This window comes from Paramormyrops kingsleyae, chromosome 7, assembly GCF_048594095.1.
Source record: "Paramormyrops kingsleyae isolate MSU_618 chromosome 7, PKINGS_0.4, whole genome shotgun sequence".
In the NCBI taxonomy this organism is placed as follows: Eukaryota; Metazoa; Chordata; class Actinopteri; order Osteoglossiformes; family Mormyridae; genus Paramormyrops; species Paramormyrops kingsleyae.
Window position 1 is genome coordinate 29,028,391 of NC_132803.1, and position 27,611 is coordinate 29,056,001.

A 27,611-nucleotide genomic window follows, 5' to 3' on the forward strand; every position below is an offset into this window, starting at 1 on the left:
TAGAGACGTTGTGGACTAGAGGTTCAGTCGCTTCACCCAGATCTATTCTCCAGCATTGGTGGTCCTGCATGCCTGTGTCTCTCTCGCTTTCATCTTCTCATGGCCATAGTGCACCGTGTCTGCATGGAAGACTTGCTTCCCCCCTTCAGTTCTTCAGATCTTTTTGTGTCCTGGTAATGACTGTTTACTCGCTGGCCCCTGGCTCTCCCCCTTTAAACGCCAAACTGGGGATTGGCTCGCCAAGCGAAGCCGCTACCAGGACTCAAAAAAGAGGCTTGACACGGGGTGATGCCAACGCCATGACGACTGTCCGTCCATCTCCCCAGCGGCTGGTGAGGATGAACATGCCCATCGCTGAAGACAACACGGTGCACTTCACCTCCACCCTCATGGCCCTCATCCGCACGGCGCTGGAGATCAAGCTGGCGTCAGGTAACACCACACCCCCTGCTGGTGTGTCCCTCCTCCACACCCTCCTTTCATTCCCAGCATCCTCCCTTGCCTTCGATCAGTGATGCATAACCTGGTGACCTCCCATCTTGTTCATCCTCGTTTCTGCTCTCGCCACCTTCTAAACAACTTCAGCTTAATCTTTACTCAGCAGTGAGCCAGGCTGTATGTCTCTCTGTTGGCCCTTTAAGACGCTGAGGCTCTCACATTCTCCATGGTGATAATAGGCTGGTTACAGCACAGTGGGATGATACACGGTAACCTGTGGGCAGAAAGTGCCATAGAACTCTGAAGAGTATGAATGGTAATGGAATAATTACCAGGGATTGTGCAGGTCTGAAATTATTATGGTGGATACTAGAGAACTTCAATGACTTGGTGTAAAGTGTGGGACAGAAATTAAATTATTAAGGTGGATAAGATAATGATTATTGTTAAATAGGATTTGGAATCTTGAATTAATTAATATTGATATCTTGCTGGTGTTTTTATCTAATGTATCTTCATACTTCATGAATTTATACCGCTGGTTATGTTGGCTAAAGCGGATTGGATGAGTACCATCTCACTGGCGGAGCGGCATGTTCGCGGTGCTAAGCTCACCCGAAGCTGCTGCTCGTGAGGGAGCTGAAGGAGGAAGAGCACTGAGCTTCGGGTCTGTTTGGAAATGCGCAGGTGTGGTGGCCCAGCGGCTCTGTGACGCCGACCTCAAGAAAGAGATCAGCAACGTGTGGCCCAGCCTGCCTCAGAAGACCCTGGACCTGCTGGTCACGCCTCATAAACGTAAGCCCACCTGGCACACTGTGGGTAAAGAACCTCATGTTCTTTTGGAGTGGTTGATCAAATTGGATTCCGTTAAAGTTCTTGAGGATGTTCTAGAATAGCGTTTCTCACCTTTTTCACTCCCTGTACCAGGTTTTCCGTGTTCTTGGTTATTCGATTCTGGTGTTGCGGGTGCGGAGAGGGAACAAAGAAAGGAGAAATACTGTTCTAGAAGGTTCTTAAAGGCGTTTTGAATATTCTGAAGTATCCAGACACGCAGAGAAATAAACCAACTTAGTGCTGAAGCCCCTTCATATTCATGGAGAAATGGGAGAAGGAGAAGCTCCATTTTATTTTAGTACATTTTTATGGAGGAAGCCAAACGGATTAACTGCGGGGCATTTATCGAAGCAACCCAGGTTAATTACCAAAGCTTGCGGGCACACCAGCCCTGTGCCCTATGGGAAACGGCCCCAAACCAGTTCAGTCCTGCCTAGTGCGGTAGGACAGGTGCAGGTACCAAAATATCAACTCGGTCTCGGCCTCTCATACACCAAAGTGACCCACTTCTGTCTCGGCCGCCTATCCTGACTCTACTTGCATGACCTGCTGTGTCCGCTTATCACACCTGCTCATTTAACCACTTCCTATTGTCACTCTCAGCTCTGTGACTGTGGTGACATCTAGTGGTCAGGTTTGTAAGTGCTCTGGTTCAACTTAAGGCTGTTACAGCTGTGGTGTGTTTAATTCACCAGCACAATTGTGCTTTCCAAGGTGATGGATACTCATGTTTCATTCCATGAGGGACCGTTTTATCCAAATAATTTTGATTTAAAACATTAATCCAGTAGGCCCCGCATCTGCACTCCATCCATGCTCTACTTCTAACCAAAATCCTTACCTTTCTTCCCCCACCTCCCAAGACAATGAGCTGACTGTGGGTAAAGTGTACGCTGCTCTCATGATCTTTGACTACTACAAGCAAAACCGTGCCAAGAAGCTCCAACAACAGCAGCAGCTCTCTGGGGTCAACCAGGTAATGTTTAAGGGGCCACACTGCCCCCTCCTGGATGATAAGCAGTGTATCAACATAGCTGGATAGCTAGATTTTTTTTGATAATCGGTTCCTATGGTGTTTGAATCTGTAGTGATGGATGTAAGATATGAAAATGAAAAAAAATATATATATATATAAACATAGTTTGTAATTTTTTAGTCTGTTAGGCACTTGATGTGTTGGAGCACTGTGGCTGTTCCTTGTGTAAGTTGATGCCCCCCAACCCCCTCCCTCCCCCCATGCGCACCACCCTCCCACCATTGATCACGCTGTTCATGGTCCATGGCTGCAGGGTAAAATGGGCATGAGCACCCTCTTCAGGCCCATCCTGCCACTGACGCACCTCCAAGACCAAGAGCCCCCTGTCAGTGTCTCCACACCAGGAATGAAGGCGGAGCCGCAAACCAAGTCCCCGCTGGATGTGCCCTCCGCCGTTCTGTCTTTGACCAATGGCACTGCAGGGTGAGCCCCCATGCGTAGGGGTGGGCGCTCGCAGGGGGCGTGATCAGAGGGGACAGTGTGAGGAAAGCACTGACCCAGCCTTGTGTCTGTGGTATAGCTTCGCTGCCGGTTGACGTGTGACTGCGTTGTGTTTCGGGGTGAGATGAGTGTGTGTGTGTGTGTGTGTTTGTAGGGGGGGGGTCCTTTTCTGTGCCTGTAACTTGATGTGTGTGCATGTGCTGGTGTGTGTCGCTGTGCACCTTCAGCCAAGGCCCAGCCAGCACCCGTAAAGAGTCCCCCCCCAGAGTGAGAGAGAAGTCTCGTGAAGTACCTCGAGGACAGGGGAGACGGACCCCCCAGAGGGACCAGTCGGAGGAACTTCCCCCCAGAATCAAAGCTCAGGTACTGGGCCAGAGGGGCAGCCGTGGAATCACCAGTTCTACCATCAGAACACGTGTCTCTTTCAGGGCTTTATACACACATGTTCTTTACTCTGTCAGTTGATTGATTGATCAGTTCTCTTGTCATTCATTCATTCATTCTATTTAAAAAAAAATGAAATTATTAATTCATAATTATTCATTTACTACTCTATGCCTTCTAATATATGAGATATTAATTTTCTGTATGAAGAAAGGTTATAAATGAAAATAAACTTCATTGAAATTAAATGAAATGATATGGTGTGGAAGATGCATGGATGGAAGAACTGAAGGCCAGTCTGCCTGTATGCAGGAATCAGTGGAGATGATGGAGATGCAACATGACACTAATGATGGAAGCCTCTCTGGGCTGGAGAGCCAGGGACGGGCAGCATCCATGCCCAGGCTGAATGCCCAGGGTCAGGTAGGCTCTCCTCTGGGGCACCGCCAACCACTAGCAGTCTTGTTGGTCCAGTGGTTCATGGTAGAATCCGCCCCCTGACAGCTTGACGGATTCCCATTCTGGGAGCATTTTTTTTGGGCTGCATATCCTGTTTGCTGTGCTTAGAGACCCAGAGACCTGCTTAGGATCCAGCAGAATCAAGGTCTTTATATACGTTTAGCTGCTCCTTTTGTAGATCTGTTTTTCTGCAGCATGTTCTGAGTTCATCTCGGTTTCCCAGTTCTTACAATGAGGATTCTCTCTAAAAAAAATTGTAGGAAAGAAGAATGTTACACTGAGGTTTATTTGCAGGCAGTAAGTTATATCAGTTCTCACCACTAGGTGGTGGGACTGAGCTCTTCCTGTTCTGTTCAAGCAACTCACAAATTCACAAATTGATGTTCAAAAACATAAATTTAGATTAGGAGTGCTCATTTATGAAGAACAACACCAGTCAAATATAACTGTGCAGACTGTATGGTCATTTTGTGGGCTTTATGTGGCTCTAATGTCAGTGTGAGTTTAATATCCTGTGACAGTGACATTCAAACCATTCAGCCAAACCATTCAGCAAAAACCTAAAACCTAAAATGAGGATGAACAGAAAGTCAATTCTTTTTTTCCTTATATTGTTTTTTTTTGGCATCTCTCACATCTTCAGCCACTTCCAGACGCCAGCCCCATGAAACGCTCCGTGTCCACCCTCGCCCCCCAGCACCACCCCCCGGAGATCAATCTGCGTGACTATGCCCTGGAGCGGCCGGCCCAGGAGCGGCCTCACCATCACCACCATCACCACCACCGCTGCCACCGGCGCCGCGAGAGGGAGAGAAAGCAGAGGTCGCAAGAGCGGACGGCTGCGTCAGAGCAGGCGGCCCTTGCTGGTCAGTGGGGCCTCTTTTCCTGCTCTTCCACATCTCTTTTGCTTCCAGCTCCATTGCACCTCTAGATATGCCTCCATCATTCCGACCTCATATGGGGACAATCCAGTACGCTTTGATAAAGTAAGTGCACTTCCACTCCTTACCATTAGGTGGCAGTGTTCTTTATAGGGCTGCCTTGGAACCATGGAAATGGACAAACAGTGCGGTGATTGCAATCAAGACTTAAGTTCTACTCATCCTTTAACAGTGGGAGATGTGGGAAGTTTTTTTTTTTTTTTTTGGTTTACATAGTTGCCAAATGTGAAGAAATTTGGTTAAACAGGCAAAAGTGAAAAGTGACAGGCATGTGCAGGGTGTTCCAAAGGGATTCTAGTTTGCACATGGGGGAAGTAACATACAGTAGCACCATGGAATATCTGTTACGTGCTATTTCCCAATTTACAGCTTTCTATGGTGTAACAATGGCCACCATCTTCATTGCTAAAACGGCGAACCTTCTCCTGGAGATGCACTGTCATTCCAGTACCTTGTAGCCTTAATGACAGTTCACTGCTAAGCATGTGACCATGTTACAACCACTCAGGCGGCGTCTGACCATTTATTTCCTGGTGTAGGATGATGTTTTCCTGCAAAGAACCATAGTTGTCGGAATGTTGCTTTTTCGCTTCACCTGAAATGATACTTTACAAAAAAAAAAGTGTTCATTTGCATTCAAAGTGATCCATGAATCCATCCATCCACCCACCTCCCGTAACTGTTTTTCCAATATAAGGTCCAAGTGAGCCTGGAGCCAATAAAGAAAACATTTGCTCTTTGCAAAAGCATTTGCTAAGTGAATAAACCACAAATAAACCATCAAATAAATAGCAAATTGTCACCAGTATGAAACAGCCCTTTGAATGTCTCTACTTCTACATTTTCTACATAAACAGCTATGTATTAAACAAACAGTATACTTTAACCTCTGAGGAATGGATACATTATTCGGCAGGCAGGGGTCCACTGCCAGGGGTCTGCAGGGAAGTTTGGCCCTGGTTACCAAGGTGACGGGTCCTGACAGCCGGTGGCGCAGGGCAGAGACGTGCAGCTGGCCTTTATTAAAGAGATAAAAAGGCACCCAGACATCGCAGTCCCTAATTTGTCAGCATGTCTTGGCAAGGCAAGAGGAAAAACTAACCTTGAGGATCTGTAATCGTTGCTGTGTGTCAGAGCAAAGACGCCTGCATTCCTAATGAGGGGAGACCCAGACTGTGCCAGCCGGGGGCCCTGTCCTCTCTGTGGCATTAGGGGACCCGCTAAGCCACGTTTGTGTTAAATGTTCACCCGCTTTCAGATGCCAGCTCTGTTTTACATCTGTTTCCTTAAAACACTTCCCCAAATCGTAACTGGCTTGTTGGTGTGTATCCCTGACAATTTCAGTTACCCAGCATCCTTTAGTTGTCCTGATTCTTAGTTACATTTCTCTGGCACTTTTAACCAAAGCGACTCGTACTGGTTGGTAGCAACACAATTTTGGGGTGCTCCCTGGGACTCGAACCCACAACCTTCACATTGTTGTCAGAATGTTATGCTTGTTGCAATACAGAAAGCCTGTTGGACTAGTTAGGAGTATGACGCCAGATCGCAATGCATTCATTTCAGCAGCTGAGTACATAAGTGGTATTAGGTGTGCATTTGTATGTGTGTTTAAATATTAACTAGACTTCAGCAGCCTTTACCCCACCGGTTGTGTTGTGATCTGCAGAATCCCCCGAAGAGCCAGAGGGGGCGCTCTCCTCATGGCAGCGGGCACCAGAGCGGGGGCGGTCACATGAGCGCAAGCCGCCGCCCTCGTCATCCACGGGGGGTGAGAGGAAGCAGCGGTACTACTCCTGTGACCGCTACGGCAGCCGCGAGCTGTACCACCCCCGGTCGGCTGCGGCCAGCCGCTCCACCTCCCCCAGCGAGGCCTCAGAGCTGGGTCTGAACAAGCAGGTGGGGCTGGGGGAAGGGGGCGGGACCTAGGGGCACATGGGGAAGAGGAGGGGCTCATTGGGTACCAATGCCAGTGTTGCATTAGTGTTGATCTAGTATTCAAGAAAGGTGAATGGTTTTTATTGGGTCAGGGGCCAAAGGGTTTAATGAGGCTCCGCCCACAATTGACCAGAAGTCAGGTGTCTGGTTCACGTGGTCTAGCACAGGCAGAATGGCCTGCTGCTATGAGAATCTCTGCTTAGTACTGGAGGACCAAGCTGACAAACACAGCTGGTCTTCAAACTGATCTGAGGACAGTCCTTGTCCGCCATCATTAATGGCCTGAAATCTCTCACATATGTCGGGTTTTGTTTTCCTGTCTCTTCTTCACCACCTCTATGTGCTTCTTGGTGTTTGTCCGTCCCATCCCCATGACAACCCCCCCGGTGGCCTTTCCCCTGTCCCCTCTACCATGCTCATCTCTGCTGGGCCTGTATTTTTATGTGACCTATGACCTTTCTACATCCCCCCCCCCCCCCCCCCCATTGGCTCTTGTCATCGTCGTCTGTTTTCATTCGCTTTGTTTCCATTTACATCTAGGGCAGTGGCTCCACTAGGGGGAGCCTGGTGACCCTGACCTCCGGGGGCAGCACCCCCAGCCGCGGACGTCGCCAGCTGCCCCAGACCCCCCTCACCCCCCGACCCAGCGTGGCATACAAGACTGCCAACTCCTCCCCCGTGCTGCTGGGGACGGCGCGCGCCACTCTGCCCGCCCCGAGCTCATCTGGGTGGGATGCGCTCCAGCAACGTGGCGGCGGGCAGCCCGAGAAGGCAGACGTTTTCCAGGACGCGCTCGGCTCTCAGGGGGTGTACCCCGCTCAGACTCCTGGCCCCCAGGGCCTGGCGCTGCACCCGCCAGCCCAACGCGGCCGGGGCGTCCCCAACGGGTACCACTTTGCCCTGGGCATCCCAGCGGGATCCGGCTCTGCCACCAGGGGGCGCAGTCGCCATCAGGAGAAGGAGGATGATTGGTGCTAGTGTGGCTTAAATGCCAAAACAAGAGATCAATGATAAGTTTTGATGAGATGAGTTTTATCATCTTTACAGAGGCAGCAGTTTACACTGGCGTGTGTGTGTGTGCGCGTGCATGTGTGTGTGTATGTGTGTGTGTGTGCACTTAGCTTTGGGTATTTCTGTGTATGTATGCATGTGTATCTGTTTTCAAAAGTGCATAATAGAGAAGTAAAACATCCAATTATAGGGGTAAAAAGGGAGAAAATCTCAAGGATTGTCCAATATTTTCATTTCAAAATCTTTTTTTTAACAACCAGTAACCTGAAATGAGTCTCAACAACAGAAAGAAAAAAAAATCCTTTTATTTGTGGTGGAGAAAAAATATCCTCTCCTGATTTGGGGCCACAAGAAGGATACAAAATATACAGCGTTTCTGTTGATTATTCGCCCCTTTGAGAGACGAGTCGTTAACAGGAAATGCCAGAATCCCATCTCATCTGGGGGAGAAAGAACTTAGATGCAGATACTTTTTATAAGGAGACAGGAGACCTAAATACACAGCACAATGACTGCTGCTAGGACGTTTCCTTCTGTTCCAACGCTGTAGTATTTTATAGGCGAGAACAACTTATGTAATGATAATAGATGTACAGGAAGGATAGTGTTCACTGTAGGTGACATCTGGAGTTTGCTGCCGTTTCACGGAAATGCCCCCAGAGTTTGTGAGCAAACTATTTCACAAGGAGAGGACAAAAATAAAGGGACAGAAAATAAAAATTCCTTTTGATTTCCGACAACTTAGGGTAGACCTTACCTTTTAATCGCGTGCGTTTCTGTAGACTGTAAACAGGACAGTGTTCTTTGTGAATTTTCGTGTCATTATGTAACATTGTCAGATCGAGAGTCTCCCGCGTCCTGCTCCAGCTGATGATTACCAAGTGCCTAACCTTCTAAATGTCTTATAGAAACAATGCAAGCGTTTCATTTTTTATTTTTTTTTTTGATCGCTTTAGCATTTGGGTGGGAGGTGTGTAAAAGTAGTCATGAGGGATTTTTATTAACCATGTTAGATACAGACATTAGTTGTAAGTTGTGAGATGCGTAACAATATTTCTCTAGTATTTTAAATTATATATTGTACCTAGATGATAAAGGACTTTAATAAAAATAGTGCCAAATTGAGAGGAATATATCAAGATATCATAGTGCATGTCTGGAATAATAGAAATGTATGGTTAAAGCCACATCTGCCAGCTAAAACAGCCAGAATTACTTAGATGGACCCAACTGTGTGGGAGTGGTGGGCTGACTGCTTGTGGTTGGTATGTGTGGAGGGTCTTCCTCTGCTCAGGTTATATGTTGTCAGCCTCCGTGTAATCAGTCCCGAAAGCTGGAGTCCAAGCTCTGGCACCGGGACACTGGGTCCCTCTATTCCTCTTAAGTCTCCATGATCCCCACCGATGGCGCCCTCCCAGAAGCCTCTTCCTGTGCCCACAGTTGGGGTTATATTCCCTCCAGAGGAAGGGATTACCCCAACCGTTCAGGTGTATGGGGTCAGCGATGCCACTTTTTGGGACATTCATCCCAGTAACGTGAAAGGGGACTTTCTTACTGTAGGTGGCCGGTTTTGCTTTAGGAAGCGCCGTTCGCTGGTCCTCGGTCCACTTGGACCCAGCCGCCGGCTGGTTTATGGTGAGTAGGGTGTCAAGTCAACGGGAGAGTCGCGAATCACATGGATTCTGTGACCGCAACACCGGCTCAGGTTTAAGTAGTAAGTAGCTGTCCGTCGATCTCTCCAAGCAGTGTTCCGTGTGTGCCATCGCCATCCTGGCAAGGCTATGTATTTTTCTCCATTTACCCCCCCCCTCCCCCACCCCAAAAAAAATGGATCTTAGGGATAACACCCGTGTGTAAGTGGAGCCACCTGTGGTCCATGGATAGGTTGTCGTTTTCTCCATTGCAGTCCCGAGTACCACAAAAGCGGGCCGGGCCACAACCTGACACTCTGTAGCATGACTGACCAAATCCCTCACGGAGCTGCAGGATATAAATGCACACTGTATATACACGCAAAAGTATGACACATGTAAAGGCACAATAATAATAATAATCTGACCAATCAGCAAGTGGATGTGTGATTTTAATGGAAAACTGCACCTATCACAGCCTCGCTTGTGGAGCTCAAGAAGTGTTGCTTTGAAACGAGACGAAGAGTCGATGTCATCATGATGACAACTCGTATGGGCATTTTTAATTATCTTTGTCTTTTCTCCCCTTGACACTCAGCACTAGCCAATGAGGAACGACTTAGTGGTACAGAGAATTTGCTTTATGGGTCATTAATCCATATAAGCGTTCGTCTCATTAATGAGGAGGGTTTGAGTCTGCCATAATTATTTGGTTTCTCTGCCAAATAATCACCCCTACCTACTGTGACTGTTCTACTGTCATTAGCCCCCCCCCCCCCCCATCAAATTAGTCATCCTCACTTTTTTATTTTAAATTATTTCATCCAGCTTGAAAAAGCAATGTTTGCATGTGTGGAGAAAAAAAGTATGTGCATGTAAAAAAAATATATATATATCCTTATTCATTTTTTAAATATGTCTTCACCAGTTATTGATTTCTGATCTTTGATATAAACTGGACGTTTATGGAAAAAAAGACACTTATATTCCATGAACAGTGTTGAACATCATAAAAAGGTTTTCAGGCAACAGAGAGGAATCAGAGGTAACTGTCCCACTGATTGCTGCCTGATTGCTGTGTGATGGCCATAAGCCTGCCGTTGTTTCTACCGTATATTTTGTATGAGGCGTACTCCTTGGACTAAAACAAGACGCAAAAATAAAACTTTGAAAAAAAAAAAACAGTCATGGTGAGCTCATCCTTTGTGGTCTGTCGTGCCAGCTCTGTTCCTCATTAGTATTTTACTGCCGTCAGTGAAAAGTGTAAGAGAAATAGCTGTCAGATCAGTTTGATTTCTTCGCCTGCTTTTCACGAAATTAAAACGTTCCCATTGCTGTGTTTGGATGATGATTTGACATTGACATTATGTTTGTGGACCGGAACTGAAACTGACTGGATCAACTTTCGTTCCGTTTCTCTTGGGTTATTATACTGATTATTTCCCCGCTTTTACCCATTGGATGCGAAGATAAGGTAATTTCGTCTATCAAGTACGGGGAATATCCCTAAATTGTCGTTTGGCTGGTGCATAAGGGATTTACGAAATGTATCAGATGGCAGGATTTTTATCAGATTACCTGGCCCGGGAAGGCATGAAGGAAAGCGAGCTCCGAACGGACCAGCAGCGCGCCTCAGTGACGTGCGAGCTCAAACGGACATAAAACGGCGCAGATATTTATTGAACCTTGTTACATTTCTTTAAGATGGGCCAGATTTACAACCACGGGCTTTCTGTTTTCAATTGCATTAATGTCCCAAAAACCACGAAAGACGCATTCACAAAAACAAAACTCTGTGTGAAAGAAAAATATATTTTTTTCCAAGCAACGCCGAAGTATAAAAATTTAATAACGCATATTCGGGAACTGATATATAATTACGGGTGCTGTATTTAATCGCTGCAGTGCTAACAAGAAACATGAGTATTTCAGTTCCAGCAACGGCCAATACATCAGTCTTAACCACGCATGCGAAGCCCGCTAATAAATTGCAGGGTCCAGTTGTCTTGCGGTTGACCATGAAAGGCAGCTTTACAGTACATGTTGAACGCACATTTCATTGCTTTTAATACAGCAGTTAACCCGTTTACCTGTAGATGAGCGACTTAGACTAGTACGGTGATCAAAGTCGCCATTAAATTTAACGTGTCTTGTTATTTCGTGACATTGTGCGGTTTACTGTAGTCCACATGCATTATACCAATATTTATCAGTCCATGCATAATAATTCATCAATCAATCCTCCAGTGAGGCTGTCTGCTTTATGCGTTATTCTTCTTTCCACCAATTTGTTCATCTCAAGGAAAAAGGGTTATTTATAGTACTTTATAGGTACTTTAATAATCTTCAAGTAAATTGCGGGTTTGCATGCAGTAGCGCGCACACACGCGCGCATACATTTAGACAAAAAATAGTACAGGGTGCGGCATTATTATTTTTTATTATCTTAATGTTTATATCTTTAGCGAATAAATTGCTGTTGCTTGTGTATAATAAACACAGCAACATGAAACAGAATACGTTTAAACACCAGGGTAAACACGCCCGGTTTAATTCAGGATAATTACTTACCGGCGTCGCTAGAGCCGCAGTTGTTACGGGGGATCACGCCCCTCACCTCCCAGGTGATGTGAGCGCTGGGGCCGCTGAGGTGCGGCATCGGAGGGCGGCCCGATCTGATTGGCCGCAAAGCGGGGCCGTGGGCGTCAATCCCGGCCACTTCAATGCCGAGGTGCGTGTTAAGTTATGAGCACTCGGCGGAGACAGGGGCTATATAAGAGCAAGTGGAAAGGACCGGGGGGAGAGAGAGTATACTCTCGGCTGTAGAGCAGTTTATTATACGCGGCAATAGTAAAACGTATAAAAAATACACAGACTAGTCAGACCAAATACGAAATTATACTTTAAAAAAGTTTTCCAGTATAAAACATGTACCGTTTCCGCCAAGACAGCAGTGTCCCTCAAGACAAGGGGGGATATCCATAGTGTTACGTTTCTTTTATTTAGTTTAAATGTTAGCAAAAGAGTGAAGAATGTTTCCAAAGTGGGTCCTCCTGTCGCTGGTATTCGCCGAGGTCGGTGCTCCTGCAGAGGTGGAGCCGACTGATGCTGCCGCAGAGACCGGGTCGGGTTTTGCAATGACAGGTAAGGGTAGCGAGAAGATAAATAAAATGCGCGATCTATGTAACGAGATCGATTCAGACAATCATGTGCCATCCACCCGATTTCGTGTTTAGCTTGTGGATTGATTTGGTTACATATTTTTGCTTCAGGATTTGATAAAATTTAAATCGGCTGTTTAACTACAAATCAAATAAATGAAACGCTTTATATTTTCGTCTGTAATTTGTTTTTATGATTGTATTATCCGTTTTCATTGTGTCCATTATGCCTTTTCTTAATAATCGGGTTTGTCACGTCTAGCCTCTTTTTATTTTATAATAATTTGGTTTATTTTATCTCGTGGAGCCACTGTTTGTTTGTTTATTTGGTGCTCATACATTCCCATTAAGTCTGATTCCAGCTGAAGAAATTGCCCTTTTTTTTGCAATTTCCACGCAAACATAATTGAATTTACTTCATTTAATTAAAGCAGGTCAGCTATATGAAAATGTGTTTCCCGAGACTCCAGCCAAAATGAAGTTACCCGTTTTAGTGTTGGGAGAGTGGTGTTAATCTGTAGTTATTAAGTTAATTTGAGTTATAACAGGTTGTCTCTGGTGGGATAATAACCACACAATTTTATATAAGTGTGTTTGTATTTAAGGCTGACTTGGCGCTTCTCTTACACAATAAAGGGATTCACATCCACACTATAATCCCCGTGATGTATTGCTTTTGGACATTCAGGCTGGGTTATTATCTTTCCAGAAAAAAAACCGTGTAATATAGCTTGCTTCTGATTATGAGGAGCAGTACCCTCCCTGAGCTTAAATACAGACTACAAGAGAAATGGCCCTGGGAATGTATACAGATTACATCCAGGCTCCGGAGCATTTCACATGAGGAAACAAGCTACATTATTTGACTGTGTTCCAGCAGCCCTTCAGTTGCATGAGGTCTGTCTTCCTTTGTCTAACCTCCCAGCTGCTTAAAGCCAAAATTTTTGGCGTTAAGTGGATTGAAACTTTGGTACAGAAGTAGTTTAGTCTTGATTTTATTGTTTTATGATGGTAGGGGCCACTTGATGGTGGTATCATCAGGACTGGGAAGGACACTTAGCACTGGGGGTAGGTATTTAAAAAAAAAAAAAAGAAAGTTGGTCCCTCTTCAGGTCTGTCAACCGTGACGGTCGTTAGAGATACGGCATGAATGGAGTATGAGCGATGTCATGCGTTCCATCGCTACATGAAAGACAATTGGCTGATGGCCAGCTGCGTTACCTGGCGACCGTGAGGCAGCGAGCCAATGCCGATGGTCCAGGTGGTCCTCTCCCCTCTCCCTGGTCTTTTACAGAGAAATGATTCTTAAAAAGCTGCAGCTTGGGGTCACTGGTGAACTTTGTGGGCTACTTTAATGCTGAGTCGACAACATGGGGCTTCAAATGACAGCAAATTAGTCAGCAAATTAGATCCGAACCAGAACTTTTTTTTTGCTGGCAGAAAGACTGATTGCAGTTTGGACTGATCTTAATGCTAGTGGAGACATGACTGGCTACATGCATTCAGTCCTGCAGCAGATAAAAATTCTTGAAGTTCGCATCCTGCTTCCAGCGTTTACGAGTCACTCTTGGTCGCACGGTCAGGGGTGACGTACGAGACCTCAAGCTGACGTTACGTCCTCAGTGGCCCATCGAGCCCTTCGGTGTGTGAATGCTGCCTTTACATACTTTTTTTTTATTAAATGGATAGGAGGTCAAGCTAAGATAACACACCTCTGTGCTTGTGTATAATCAGCTCCTGTTTCAGCAGCTGCGTCAGCTGCAGTGAGAGCAGCAGAAAGTTACGCCTGCTGCTGGTTCTTATTTATTCTCTATTAAAGAGTCAGAGCCGCATGAGCTGCCTCGCATGCTGGTGGCCTGCAGGGAAAGATGCTTGTTAACTTCATATGAATTTATTCCAGCCCAGGGCTGAACAGGGGAATTGTTATTGTACCCCCCCCCCCCCCCCCCCACGGCACAATGCAAGCATCTAAACCTTCAGGAATTCACACTTTAGCTTGCTGCCTCATTTCACTGTTTGCCATTTCTGTTTTTGTTTTCCTTTCTTTGGTCATTCTGCTCGTCTATGGCCTTAGAGGAGGACCACACCCTTGCTGGCTAATTTCTAAGATTCATTCTGGGCCGGAATCGACTTCAGATTTCTTACTAATTGGCACCAATATTTGTTGTTAGGTTTTTCCTGACTTCAAGTCCTTTTGCGAAGAGTTTTTCTTTTTGTCCATACAAGGGTATCCAACCTAGAGTGCGCTTGTAAGTTTATTTTACCTGTATGTTTTTCATTGGGTGGGGATTTCTTCAAATTATTATTCTGCATGTTGGCTTAGACTCTGACTCTGCACTTACCAGTTGCTGGGTGGCATGATGTGATTGTTGTGGCTAAATTTGAAACTGATCAGAGGAGCTTAGGGGATATAATTCCTAGACAGCTGAATTATTTATCAATTATGTAATAAAATGCAAAAAAAAAATCATTTTTACCACCCCAACCCTAATCCTAACCCAACCCCAACCCTAACCCTAATCCCACCAAGTTTGCTGCATTCTCATCAATCGTTTGTGGTGAAGAATCTGCTCAGCTTAGTTAACCTTTTTTTGGCAATCAGTGAGTAAAGTCAGAAGATCATAGCTCGCTATCAGAACATACTGATTCAGTATGAAGAGCATTTATTTTTTAATATTTATTTAAGATTTAATATTTAGTGTAATGACTGTTTGTGGCCAACAGGGGACCTCAAACCTTGGGGGTCTCAAACTGTCAAAATAATTATACAATTACAGAAGAAATTTGTAATATGTGAAAATGGAATATTAGGGCAAAATAATGCAAATCATTTACATTTAGATGCCTTTTCATTTAATAGAGTGATTTACATAGCCACAGAGGCAAAATATAGTGGGAAAGTTTTGATAATTATCAAAGCTGACAGCAGTCCCCAAAGGTGAGGTTTGATCCTCCTAGGCTCCCATCTGAAAGCAGAGTCTCCAGCGTGTCTTCATGCATGTCTGTTAGACTTATTCCTCTCTGGGGACCACTGTTTCCCGCTTCATTTCTCCCATTTTGAGTGAATCGGCACGCAACATTGCCCAACGTTGACCTTTCCTGTTCCACCTTAGGGGTCTTCAATTGGTTCTCTTGGAGAAGGGTCCTCCACGGGGTCAAGGGCTGCTGTCTGCTGTGTGTTGACCTGGGGCTGACCCCCGTGAAGCTTCCAGGTCTAGTCACAGGCCTTTCACTTGCCAGACTTAGCAGACATTCAGATACTGCCCCAGACGAATCAGATCTGGACTTCAGGTCCTAGTCTGAATGGAGACTGGGGTGTGGGGTGCTGGAAAAAGAAAGTCTTCCATGTTCTATTAGGAACACGGCTGGGTAAATGCGGTCAGCTGGATCACATCTGCTGATAATGTTTTTGTTGGCCCAGTTCAAGCTCTTCACACAGATCTCCTTGGTTTTCCAGAGAGGTCGGAAATGTGTTGGTGATTTCACATCACCAGCACTTTGCACTTAAAGTGATAATTCACTTATCTCTGTCACTTAAGTTCAGCCAGTGTAAACTTCAGATGAAACTGCCAGCTCTGCTTTCGTCTCCATCGTACCCTTAATTCTCTTAATACCCCTTGATATTTGTTTACTCTCTGTAAGTGATACGGGACAGACGAACGATTCTTTGTGCATTTGACGAGCAGTAGCCTGATGGTCTTGTTTAGTTGACATGTGTTTGGTTTACTTCTCCACCGGAATCAGTGGAGCTGAAAAGCCATTTAAATGCCTGATGGTTGAGGGAGATAAAGTGTGTTTGTAGATTCTTCCTGTGTTCACCGCTAGGCTGTATGGTATTAGTGAGGGTGCAAAATTATTGTTTGAGGTGGTCCTGCCAGGGGTGTCTGAGGTGCCACAAAAAATTGGTCTTCTTTGTTGCAATAACATGGTCCACAGGCATCAACAGAGTGGGATCATGGATCAGATATCTGGGTCTGCCTCCAAGTAATGGCGATCTATTGGCATACAAGGAAAACCAATGCAAGCCGCTATTTGTAACTGCACACACTGAGCGTAATGTGATCTTCTCACGCAGAAAACACCGGTGGTTATGGGTTCATGCCCATACTTGGTCGATCGGAAGCCCTGGTCATGCCAGGGTGTAAAGTGGCAGAATGGTTTTTTTGTGTTGTAGGAAAAACAGCCACCGAGAGAATCTGAGCTATTGTACAGTGTCCTCCGGGTCAGGTAGACGGCCTGCTTCGGTGGTGTTCACTGAGGCGAATCGGGTCGAACATCAGCCTCCACGAGACATCAGCAGTGTCCACAACAAGATTTAAATTTCCTTCCCGTTCTCAACCACGATACACCTCCTTAAATTCTACGCTACACTGCAGCCTAAACGGAAAGGCTTAGAGGTTGATCAAATCCACTTTATTCTCATCACAGACAAAATGTCATGTCTTCAGGTCCATGGTGTGTTATGCATGTGGTGTAGATGATGATGCTTTATTCACACAATTATAGGTGCATTGCTCTCACATACACACACAAGTTTGGGGTCTGAGCACTGTGTCGGTCATTTATCCATTTAAGGGCCCAATGGAGATGTGATTATTCTGCAAAGGCTTCAATCGGCAACCTTCTGATCTGAGCCACACACCCCCCCTCCCTCCCCCCCAGCTGTGTGGCACCATGCCATCCATGGCCCCATCACTGACATTGTGTTTTCCCAGTGACTTGTGTTGTCGCAGTGGGAGGGAATAGAGGCCTTCAGCGATCAGCACACAGCTTTTCATAGACGTTGAACACGCACCCCATTTCCCAATGTCACGCCAATCTCACGCCAATCTCACGCCAAGCTTGTTTGCAGTGGACGCTTTCTGCTGCTCTTGAGAAGCTCTCATGTGTATTCATGTCTTTTAGCAACTGATTACTGCAATTGCCCATGAATTTAGCTGAAAGTTTCAGGTGAAACAATGTGTCAAAAAAAAAGTTTTTTTTTGTTTATTTTTCATACTTGTATATATTTTGACAAGTCAGATGAAAGATGAGTCCTCGGATTAAAATTCCTCCCGTCTATATGTCTGTCAAGACTTGTTAAGACATCGTTTGTCCTTTTTTTTTAATTGACATGTTTAAAATCATTCTTGTTTCAAATCATTCAGACTCTTTTAATGCTCTGACAGATTGCATGAGGGGGGTTGTCTGACACTAAATTCACTTGGGGGGGTGGGGGCTGCGGGACGGGAAACCTGAGGTGTCCTGACAGTAAGTTTTCCCAGCACTAACTCCAGGACTTTGTTCCATTTTGCACATCCTGCTTTCGATCTGCTAGCAGACATTAACCTTCTGTCAAAGGTGCTGAAGGAACAGCAAATGGTGAGCATGGAAAATGATGTGTAAGAAATGCAGAGTATCTACCAATCCATCGATCCACCGGCATCAGGCCATCAGCTAGGGCAGGGGTGACTTGGTGGGGAGACAAACTGTGTTGAAGGGAAACAACTGTGGGGGGGCGGTAGGTATTGTGGACTTTACTGCCACCTATCACTGCTTTCTAAACTGCTGGTACAAGCAGGGGCAATTATAAGGTGGGGGCTAAGAGGGGCCATAATTCATATGGGAGGGCTGACCTCATCAAAAGCCAATTATATATAATTATATATGATTTACTTGTATAATTATATATACAACTTAAAACCTACCTCTTTCGGAAGTGCTTGGATTAGCACTTCCAAGATTATACTGATTGTTTAATTGAAAAAATATATTACTTGCTAACAGAGTTTTTTAGGATGATTGTATTCTTAGCCGGGATCTATTAAACCAGTATCAGAATGTATTCACCGATGAGATTTCTAAGCACTTATGTAAGTCGCTCTGGCTAAGCACATCTGCCCAATGCAGTAAATGTAAAAGCATATTGATTTGAATCAGTGAATGACAAGGGAAGTGGCCAATCATTGCTGCATGGATGGTTTGTAGAGAAATGTGGAAGAACATGCTTGTCATTTGGAACAACCATTTCCTTTAACACTATGCACATAGTTATCAAGACCAGATTGACAGCTATAAATGTAACATATTTGTTTCTGACTTTTGGTCTGAGATTTTCTTGTTTACCGATGTTATTGAATGATCATAATCGGCGTTCTGTAGCTTAGCTTCTGTGTCCTGCAGACCCTGTGTGAGGTTCCCTGCTCTGGAATACAGTCTCTCTCTCGGAGGGCTTCAGCGGTCCGTTCCTCTGTGGATTTTTGAGGGCTGCGCACATCCATCCCCAATTTTCTCCGCCTCTTCTGGTCTCATTTTGTGATGTCTAGACGGCTCCAAGGAAGCCCAGATCTGAGAGCAGCTCTGTTTGTGATGTTTTAATGAGGCCAGACCTGAGGGTGTAGTGATGTCACTCTCCCGTCCTGAGTAGGAGCAGGGCTTCCGTTGCTTTCTGCACATATGCAGGCATTCGTTTCATTACTGAAGCTGTCAAGCAAATTATTTCCCACAAACAGTATAAATGCAAGCTCTGCGATTACTGTAAAAAGTTAGTTGGGCCAAATCCTTTGCATATCAGTTGCACATCATTTGCACATCATTTACACATCCCTTTCTACAGCGGGGCCTATGTTATGTGTTCCTGAACTGTGCATGAATGCGAGGCTCTCCAACTTGAAGACAAGGATGTATTTAGAATGCAGTGCGGATTATCATACATGTGGCGGCCAATTGAGAACAGTCTGAATAACCAACACAGTACTGTGCAGTAAGAACAGTCTGAATAACCAACACAGTACTGTGCAGTAAGAACAGTCTGAATAACCAACACAGTACTGTGCAGTAAGAACAGTCTGAATAACCAACACAGTACTGTGCAGTAGCTGAAGTATGAAAATGCATGTAATGCACAAGGGTGACAAATCATCAAATGTCTTTTTGAAGTACCACTAATAAAACTTTTACTGTTACTTAGTGCTATTTAACATACTCTGCCAATGTATTCAGTTACTTATCTTAAATATTCATTGAAACATGTCAATGAATTAGCCAGCTAATTGGAGTGATGAGTGAATATTGCATTTCTGTTAAACATTTATTAACAAAGCCAGGGTTATATAACAGATTCTTCTGTGCTTTTTCTCTGCCATGAGATTTATTTTTATCTTCTAATCTGATGAGCCATCTGACGCCTTGTTAAGTTTAAAGTAGTTTACTTTAATCTAGCAGTCACCACGGATTGGAGCATTACAGGGAACGCAGGGATACTTCTTTACAAAAGCCTCCTTAAAGGCCGCATTTCTGTTAACACAAAAGCCAACCTAAATCCACAATGACTTTAAACGTTCTGCCAATTAGATCGACACATGGGTGCCTTTCACCGGTGTTACTCGACACTGCAGGGTTGCCCAATTTCAAACAGAGATAATATCGAAGTGCAGAGCCCGACCTGTCTGGGACCGGGCTAGGCTTCCCCAGAGGGGGGTGGATGCAACTGATGTTTGATGCTGTGCTTTACATTATTGTGTTAAAATGTATGAGCCAGAAGGATTCAAAGGCTTCACCATCCATCATCCATACAGTACAATGAAATGCATACCTCCCTGCAGACTTAATTAACATATATAATAATTAAGAACAGTAGATAGAATATGTAGTGATAGAGGGCAAGTAGGTGCTGAGGTTTAAAGTGACAGTGATGAATTAATAACAGTGGCAAAGTTGGTGTCATGGGGGGGCATTCAGGAGCTGTGTCCCCTCAAATTAGCCACCCCCCCCCAAACACCACCAACCAGGGACACCATCTTTTAACTTTTCATTTTATATTCTAATAAAGGCATTCCTCTGAAAACCAGCTAAGCTCTGTTTCTTCCAGGGACGTGGCCACGGATTGTCTGTCTACCCAATGAAATCCCCCATGTCAAATTTGTCATGACCCCAGCACTGAGCAGGGATTTTGCTGCAAGTTAGCAGTGTGTATTTAACATTCTTATTGCAGATCTTTCGATCGTGCCTTCCGTTAACAGAGACATGGTGAGTTCTCCATCAGTAGAGTACAAAAGATCTGTTTCAACACCAAGTAATAAAAACAAAAAAAAATCTCTTCTTCAAGCAAATGTAAATCAGAACTTGCTTTATTTTGGATACATTGGCGAGTCTTTTTCATTTCCCTGAAATGACAGAGGGTTAATAACCCCAGCTTAACGATGCTCTGTGACCGCCCCCCCTTCCTGTCAGACTGACGCGGGGGAGCCGATGTCAAAGTCAGCTTTGTCCACCGGCACGGTCCACAGGGGGCTGGGCCGCTACCAGCAGACAGGCCGTCAAATCCGGGCCGCGAACCCAAACTAACCGGGGCTGCCAAACAGAGAGGCCACCCTTCACGTCCTCGGTACGCCGCCCGACTCTTACGTTTTTATTGCCGGCTGAGTTATGGCCATGCTGAAATGGAACTTGTGTCTGCGTGATGGGGGGCAGGGGGGGGGGGGGGTATGCGGTAAAGGCCTTCGCTGCGTGTATTGGATTAGGGCGAAACTCTGATCTCCTTCATGCTGCATGCTTGTTGCATGTGGAGGACTTCATATTTTCTATATATAGATTATTTTGTTTTTTTTTCTGTTGTAATGCTTGACAGGAATGCTGGCATGAGGGGAGACTTGCTATCGCCCCCCCCCCCCCCCCCAAAGGACCTGGCTTCTCTCTAAAGGAAAAAAAATCCGCCAGTGTTGCAGGGCCAAGATGTTTAAAGAGCGACTAAATGTCTAAATGTTGGTGCATTTGTTGGTGCAATTGCTCCTTTAAGGATTCCTCCCCAAGAACAGGAGAAGTGACAAGATAAGGGGCCCAGAGACGTGGGGAAGGACCCTACCCCCACCCCCTACCCCCCACCCTGAGCAAAGCCACTGGCTAATAGGCCTGCAATAGCTGCTGCCTGTCAGGAAAAATGCTTAAATGAAGTCCCTTTATCCTGCCGTATTAGAGATTCTTCAGGCCGATATCCAAAAGACAGGCCCCCCCTTTGTCTGGCCGGTGAATGAGAGCTACTGTTCGGGACGCGGCCAACAGGGCCACGCGAAGTTAGCGATAGCGGTAGCGGCTTATTATCGTAACACCCGGACACCTTCACGGGCAGAGCCGCCGTCCTCGGACAGGGGGCACTCGGGCAACCAAGGCTACTGGGGAAGGGGGTGGCCCAAGGCTGGCTGACACACCCACAGACGGGGCGGGTAGCAGGGCTGGGAGTCGGTCTTGTGGTCGGGTCGTCCGGCCATATATGTCACCTACCCATGATGATATTGTGATGACATGTGTTCCTGGGTAAATTCCTGGCCCCCCGTTCCCCCTACGCACATAGGGGTCCATTCAGTGTGCAGCAGCTGGATTCATGCTTCATATGTTATCTTTTGACACATCAGTAACCCCCCCGGCCCACCTCTCCCCCACTACCTATGCACAGTACTGCTACTTGCACAGGTAAGCTGAGAGGGAAAGTGATCCCCTCCCTGGCTGGGGTGTCCAGTTTGTGCTATTCTCATGGTCTTTCAAATTAGAAAATATAAAAGCAAGCATTACTTCATAGTATGAATGAATGGCTGTAATGGTGACGATACACAGGGCTGTTTGAGCAGTGATGCTGGGCACTTTCCCATTGGCATTGGGCAACAAATTTCTACTTGAAAAACTTTGATTAGCATTGGGCAACTTTTCACGATCACCCAGATCCAGATGGGCTGCCCTCTGTCTCACCTGGCAGTTGCCCAGCAACATTGCTCAAAAAGTTGCCCCGTGTACCATCACCTTAAAAATCTGTTTCAGTTCTGAAATGAAGAACTGAATTCTGTTGTCTGGTTTGGTACTTTGGGGGTAAAAAGAACGCTGTGGTTTAGACCCGCCCATTTTCACTGTCATGTGACCTAACTTGATGTCACATGGAGTCCCTGTCACAGCTGGTATGCCTGCTTGTGTCACAGTGCTCCATGTAACATTGGTATCACACTTCCAGGTTTAGGGTTCAACTCCTGTGTGTGGAGTTTGCTTGTTCTCCCGCTGACTGTGCAGGTGTCTTCTGGGTACTGTGGTTCTCCGCTGCAGTCCAAAGGCACGTGATGTAAATTGTCCATATTGTGTACAACCGGGGATAGATTGGCATCCTATCTGGGGTGTCCCCGCCCCCATGCCTTGTGCCTCCTGGGATAGGCTCCAAGCACGCCGCAGCCCCGCCCCCATGCCTTGTGCCTCCTGGGATAGGCTCCAAGCACGCCGCAGCCCCGTCCCCAAGGCTTGTGCCTCCTGGGATAGGCTCCAAGCACGCCGCAGCCCCGCCCCCAAGCCTTGTGCCTCCTGTGATAGGCTCCAAGCACGCCGCAGCCCCGTCCCCAAGGCTTGTGCCTCCTGGGATAGGCTCCAAGCACACCGCAGCCCCGCCCCCAAGCCTTGTGCCTCCTGTGATAGGCTCCAAGCACGCCGCAGCCCCGCCCCCAAGCCTTGTGCCTCCTGGGATAGGCTCCAAGCACACCGCAGCCCCGCCCCCAAGCCTTGTGCCTCCTGGGATAGGCTCCAAGCACGCCGCAGCCGCGCCCCCAAGCCTTGTGCCTCCTGGGATAGGCTCCAAGCACGCCGCAGCCCCGCCCCCAAGCCTTGTGCCTCCTGGGATAGGCTCCAAGCACGCCGCAGCCCCGCCCCCAAGCCTTGACTGGTTATGGAAAACTGATGAATGGATAAATTAGAATTTTTATTGATGCACCCTAAAGAAACCTTAGAAACTCAACATCAAAAATGGGCGGGGTGGGCCACGGCATCTGTGAGCAGTTTTATAGAATGTGAGCATTATACAGTCCAGATGAACATAAAGCTTCAAGTTAACGTAATGAGTCATTTAGCAAAAAAAAAGGTCCAATTATACAGTACAGCATAGGAATTTCTCTTCATACTCTTCAAAGGAGCGTTATAACTGGGAAAGGCATCGGGACGGAAAAGCCATCTGTACAGAGGTCCCGTCACCCCCCCTCCCCCATCTTAGCTGTGCCTGTCTTGTTTGACTCGATCCCCATTTTCAGAACAGCTTTATTACGCCAATGTCCCCAACCCCCCGGCTGCTGATTAACAAGAATTCCAGCCTGGAGCCCTTGCATGCACCTGATTCCCAGCTTTCCCACCCGGAGTCCCTGTGTTACAGCCTCCCAATGCATCTGTTTTTCTAACATGACTAAAACCGCTCTGAACGCCAGCTGTTCCTTTTATTTTATTTCTACATAAAACATGCGCTGCACTGTAGCGATACGATCTGATGGAACATCATATGAAACAGTGAGTGCTGTTTCGCAGTAATTATGCTGTCGTTAGGGGTCCTAACCTATAGAACGGTTTCAGACATCATGCACCAGGGGGTTAACCTTATTTGAAATATATGAATGGCTTGAACTAACCAAATCCAAAAAAAATCTATAGGGAGTGAACAGAGTTTAGTTGGAGGTGTCTAAATGGGCTATTTTCAGTGACCCATCAGTAGCCCGTGTGGTAGATCATATATATAACTACAGACGGACTACGAGAGACCATGCCTCTTACCACATCTGTGACAGTCATGCTGCACAGCTTCTAGGCCAACATCAGCCTCTGAGCCACGTAGAACCTCCATGGCGATTCTGGATTTGTATCCTGCCTCTGTCACAATACAGCCTTCAGCTTTGAAGCTGGCCAGACGTTCTGGTTCCGATTGCAGTCCAAAAAAAAAAGCTCAATGATCATATTAATTTCTAATGTGAATGGATTCAAATAGACTGATCATTTTATTTATTTATTTGTTTGTTTGTTTGTTTGTTTTTTGTGGCCAGATCCTTAGCAGTGACCTTCTGTGAGGTTCCTCAGACCTTCCTGGCCTTTTTTGTAGGTTGGCATTATCTGGCCTGTTGTGCTTTCATACTCCTCATTCTCTCCCGCTTTCAGAACGTCGCCTTAGATGTGGTTTGGAGGGGAGTCGCTTTGTGGATGGAGATGTGAAGCTGAAGGCCTCCAGCACCTTCACACTTTCCATCTCTGTTGTTATTGTTGACAAAAATTGTTCTTTAGGAATCCTGCTAGGTGATTAGCATCATTAGCATGGTATTTCTGGAACCACACCACGCCCTTGCTGTAAGGCTCTATGTTATGGAGCGCTATAACATTTCCTGTTAATCACTGGGGACCCTTAGCAAACAGACCCAGGGCCATCCTGGTTCACCGTGGCTTTTGGACCACCCTGGCGGAGAGCAGAGGCTCTCTGATTTTTGACCCTGGCTCCCGCTCCGTGGCGCCCCATCCGGTGATCCAGCTACCTGTCCTCTCTGGACGGCCTCCAGCGCCCAGTGAAATACGGCTTTCTGCTGGAGGGCTGCACAGAGCTGCCACATCTGTGAAAATACAGCCCAGCATGCTGGAGTTTTCCAACCGGCTCCCTGAACGCTTGTAGTTTTATGCAGCACAGGGGGCTGCCTCTCGATGGCCTATATACAGACACACACGTCCTTACATATAAATGCTTCCACAGTCACAGCGATGCGCACCCCAGTACACCCTCATGTGCAAAATGCACACACACCGTCTCCCACAGTTTGACTGTAGGACGTCTAAGTTATAGTGGCTTTCTGTCAGCATCGTCTCATTTCAGTGAAATGCGAGAGTAGGAGAAAACAGTAATTTTAGAGTATTTTACGGTCAGAGTAAGGCGAGCCTGAAATTATTTATAGGAATTAATACGGTGCCTTATTGATTGTTTTAAAAATACTGAGAAATATTTTTTGAATTTTAGATTTTCTTCATGCAGTATTACCTTTCATGAAGCGTACTTCACCTTGCCGTGTGTGGCAGTGTGTAATGCCACGATTTCCTGACTGACGTGCATTTCTTTCTATCTTGAACTTCTGGAGCGTGTAGCGTTTTGTCGTGACTATCCAGAGATTGCGTATGCCGAGTTTGGCTGGACCTCCAACATGTCTAAGGAAATATAATGAATCGATTCTTTGTATCTGGTGTTACGTTGCAGCTCATAGTTTTAATTAGCTATTGAGTAACTAGTGTTGCATTGGAGTAACTAGTTGTGTTGCATTGGGTTTAATACACACGGCCATGTGGAGACGTCAAAGGCAGCTCACTGTTATCTGCTGGTTGGTGGCGGGACACCAGGGCATGTTGGGTAGATGGGGAAAGGGTTGGAGAGCTCAGATGCTGGGGGATCCGCTGTGGACCCCTGCAGACTGGCTTCTGGGTCCTGAAGCTTTAGCGGCTGTGTGCGGTTGGTTTGTTAAACCCTCTCTCAGGCACAGGGCTGCTAGAAGCTGAACAGCTGGTTGTACTGAAACCACAAATTTTACCATTTGTTTTTTAATCCATGCATTTTAGCTGGACGGCATGAAAACAATGCAGTTTTTCCAGTTGTTCCTAAAATACTCCAATAGGCTTAAACCATCTGTTATAGTGACAGATCCAGCATCTGTGCTGTTCCATAAAGCGCAAGAGTGAAGTGTTGGAGTCTCAAATCCAACAAAAGGCTAAAACACAACAAAAAATCATCAATAGATTCTTCTTGAAATAAAAAAGGCTTCACAGTCTCAACTAGCAATCAAAAAATGTTCCTCCTTACTGCTATATACCTTCCTTCCATCCAACTTTCTTCTTCCAACTAAAAACTACAAATGACTATGTCTCTATGCACTGATGGTTTATACCAAATCATATCAATGTAGGGGTCTCTATTTACACATTATTACTAACAAAAAGAGACTTTACTATAATCTGAATGAAATATTCAATAATAAGTATACAGAAATAAGACATGTGAAATGACTGAATAATGAAAGACATATGAAATGAAATTATTATCTATGGTTGTAACAGCCATCTGAACGTAGAGTCCATATTTGCCAGGTCTTCTCTGAGCTGTGTTTCATGGACACGCGTTCCTACACATCTACCACGGTCTAAGAGTCCCAGGTGGCTTCCATTTTTGTCCGTTCAGACTGCTGCCCGGCAGCAAATCGGAGCGTTTCAGGGGTCATCAACCCAAGCGAGGCTCAATGTCTTCAGCCTTCCACCCTGCGTGTTTGGGTCCGTCGTCACAGGAGCAGCGCCGACCAGGAGGAAGGCTGCCTTCGGCTACACCGAGCAGATGTGTTCGCAGTTTGTCAGGACGGACACATTTTCAAAATTCCTGATTGTTGTCTGCGAGCAAGTTGGTCATTTCCGACCCAAGACTTTTTAGGCCTGTTCAGTCTGGAGACTTTGTTTTATTGTCTCAGAAGACCACACAAGGGAAACCTTTCATGCCACCCTGCAGAAACACCAACCCGTTCTGGGCCGGAATGTGGTCATCCCTCACAGAATGGCATTGCATTTGCTGAATAAGGAGCTTTTGGAGTGTAACAGCTAGCCATCTCATACCCAAATATTATTCTTTTTGCATAGTTTTAGGGAGCAGAAAATCTAGAGAATGTGACTAACTGGCCACTGTGCTGTAGAATCAGTAAAGTTCAGTTTGCCTTTGGTTTACAGCATCAAAAAAAGCCCTTGAAAAGATCCTTTGACTCATAATTTCTATACTTTTAACCTAAGATTGAACTGCATTCTCAGACTTAAAAAGGCATTTCCTTTGTGTTTTTCTGATGTGCTTTTTCCTGCAGTTTCGCATTTCATGCAATCATCGGCTAAATTTAGTTGGAGTTCTTTAAGGCCAAAAACTGTCCTGGAATTTGCACTTGTAACCTGGTCCATCCCAAGGTCTACATGTGAACTACAGCTGTCTGACTGGACATTTCATCCCAAGTAGATGAACGAATCCCCAGTCCCCGATATCTGTGAGGCGCATGCAAGAGGGGGCAGTTAAGCTTTCAACAACGGTGTCCAATTTTACCTTTTAATAAAGGGGACGGCAGGTTAATTAATTTGCCGCTTGCTTAGTTTTTATGCTTTTCTTGTTAAATCTTTGTTACGCCCTTTGATGCAGTGAAGGGTACGTGATAAAACTTAATTTGATTGGTAAATGGTGGCTAGGTTATACAACATGCTGACTGGCTCAGCTCTGTCATTGGTCACTTTATCACTGTAGGTCAGGCTGTGATTAACAGTGCATGGCAGGCTTGGTGTCCATCATCAGTTGCTTCATGCATTGGGGGGTGTCCCTCGTCTGCTGGCAGATTAGCTGCTGCGTTCTCTCGGCTGAGTGTAGAAGTTCAGAGGCCCAACATCAAGGTTGCGAGTAACCTTACAAGACCCAACATTTTACTATTAAATTTCATCACTTGCATACTTAGCCAGTACTTGATAATATTAATATGTATCACATTACCTGGTTTTTAATACTTATTTTATTTTTTTCTTCATTTGTGGTTTG

The 27,611-nt window shown here is 45.8% G+C and overlaps 2 protein-coding genes across 2 annotated transcripts in view; both read left to right on the plus strand.

The window, feature by feature from the left end:
• LOC111853984 (probable voltage-dependent N-type calcium channel subunit alpha-1B) overlaps positions 1–10,260 on the plus strand; it is a 117,418-nt gene extending 107,158 nt beyond the window's left edge. Inside the window, exons 41-49 of the mRNA XM_072714731.1 lie at positions 327–432; positions 1,126–1,233; positions 2,136–2,248; positions 2,562–2,731; positions 2,977–3,112; positions 3,446–3,556; positions 4,236–4,458; positions 6,203–6,432; positions 7,012–10,260. Coding sequence (XP_072570832.1) covers positions 327–432; positions 1,126–1,233; positions 2,136–2,248; positions 2,562–2,731; positions 2,977–3,112; positions 3,446–3,556; positions 4,236–4,458; positions 6,203–6,432; positions 7,012–7,449 — 1,635 coding nt within the window. The 3' untranslated portion in view covers positions 7,450–10,260. The remainder of the gene's footprint in view (positions 1–326; positions 433–1,125; positions 1,234–2,135; positions 2,249–2,561; positions 2,732–2,976; positions 3,113–3,445; positions 3,557–4,235; positions 4,459–6,202; positions 6,433–7,011) is intronic.
• A 1,601-nt stretch (positions 10,261–11,861) lies between these two features.
• Positions 11,862–27,611, plus strand: part of LOC111853998 (uncharacterized) — an 82,416-nt gene continuing 66,666 nt past the window's right edge. The window contains exon 1 of the mRNA XM_072714732.1: positions 11,862–12,257. Within this exon, the coding sequence (XP_072570833.1) occupies positions 12,146–12,257 (112 nt within the window). The 5' untranslated portion in view covers positions 11,862–12,145. The remainder of the gene's footprint in view (positions 12,258–27,611) is intronic.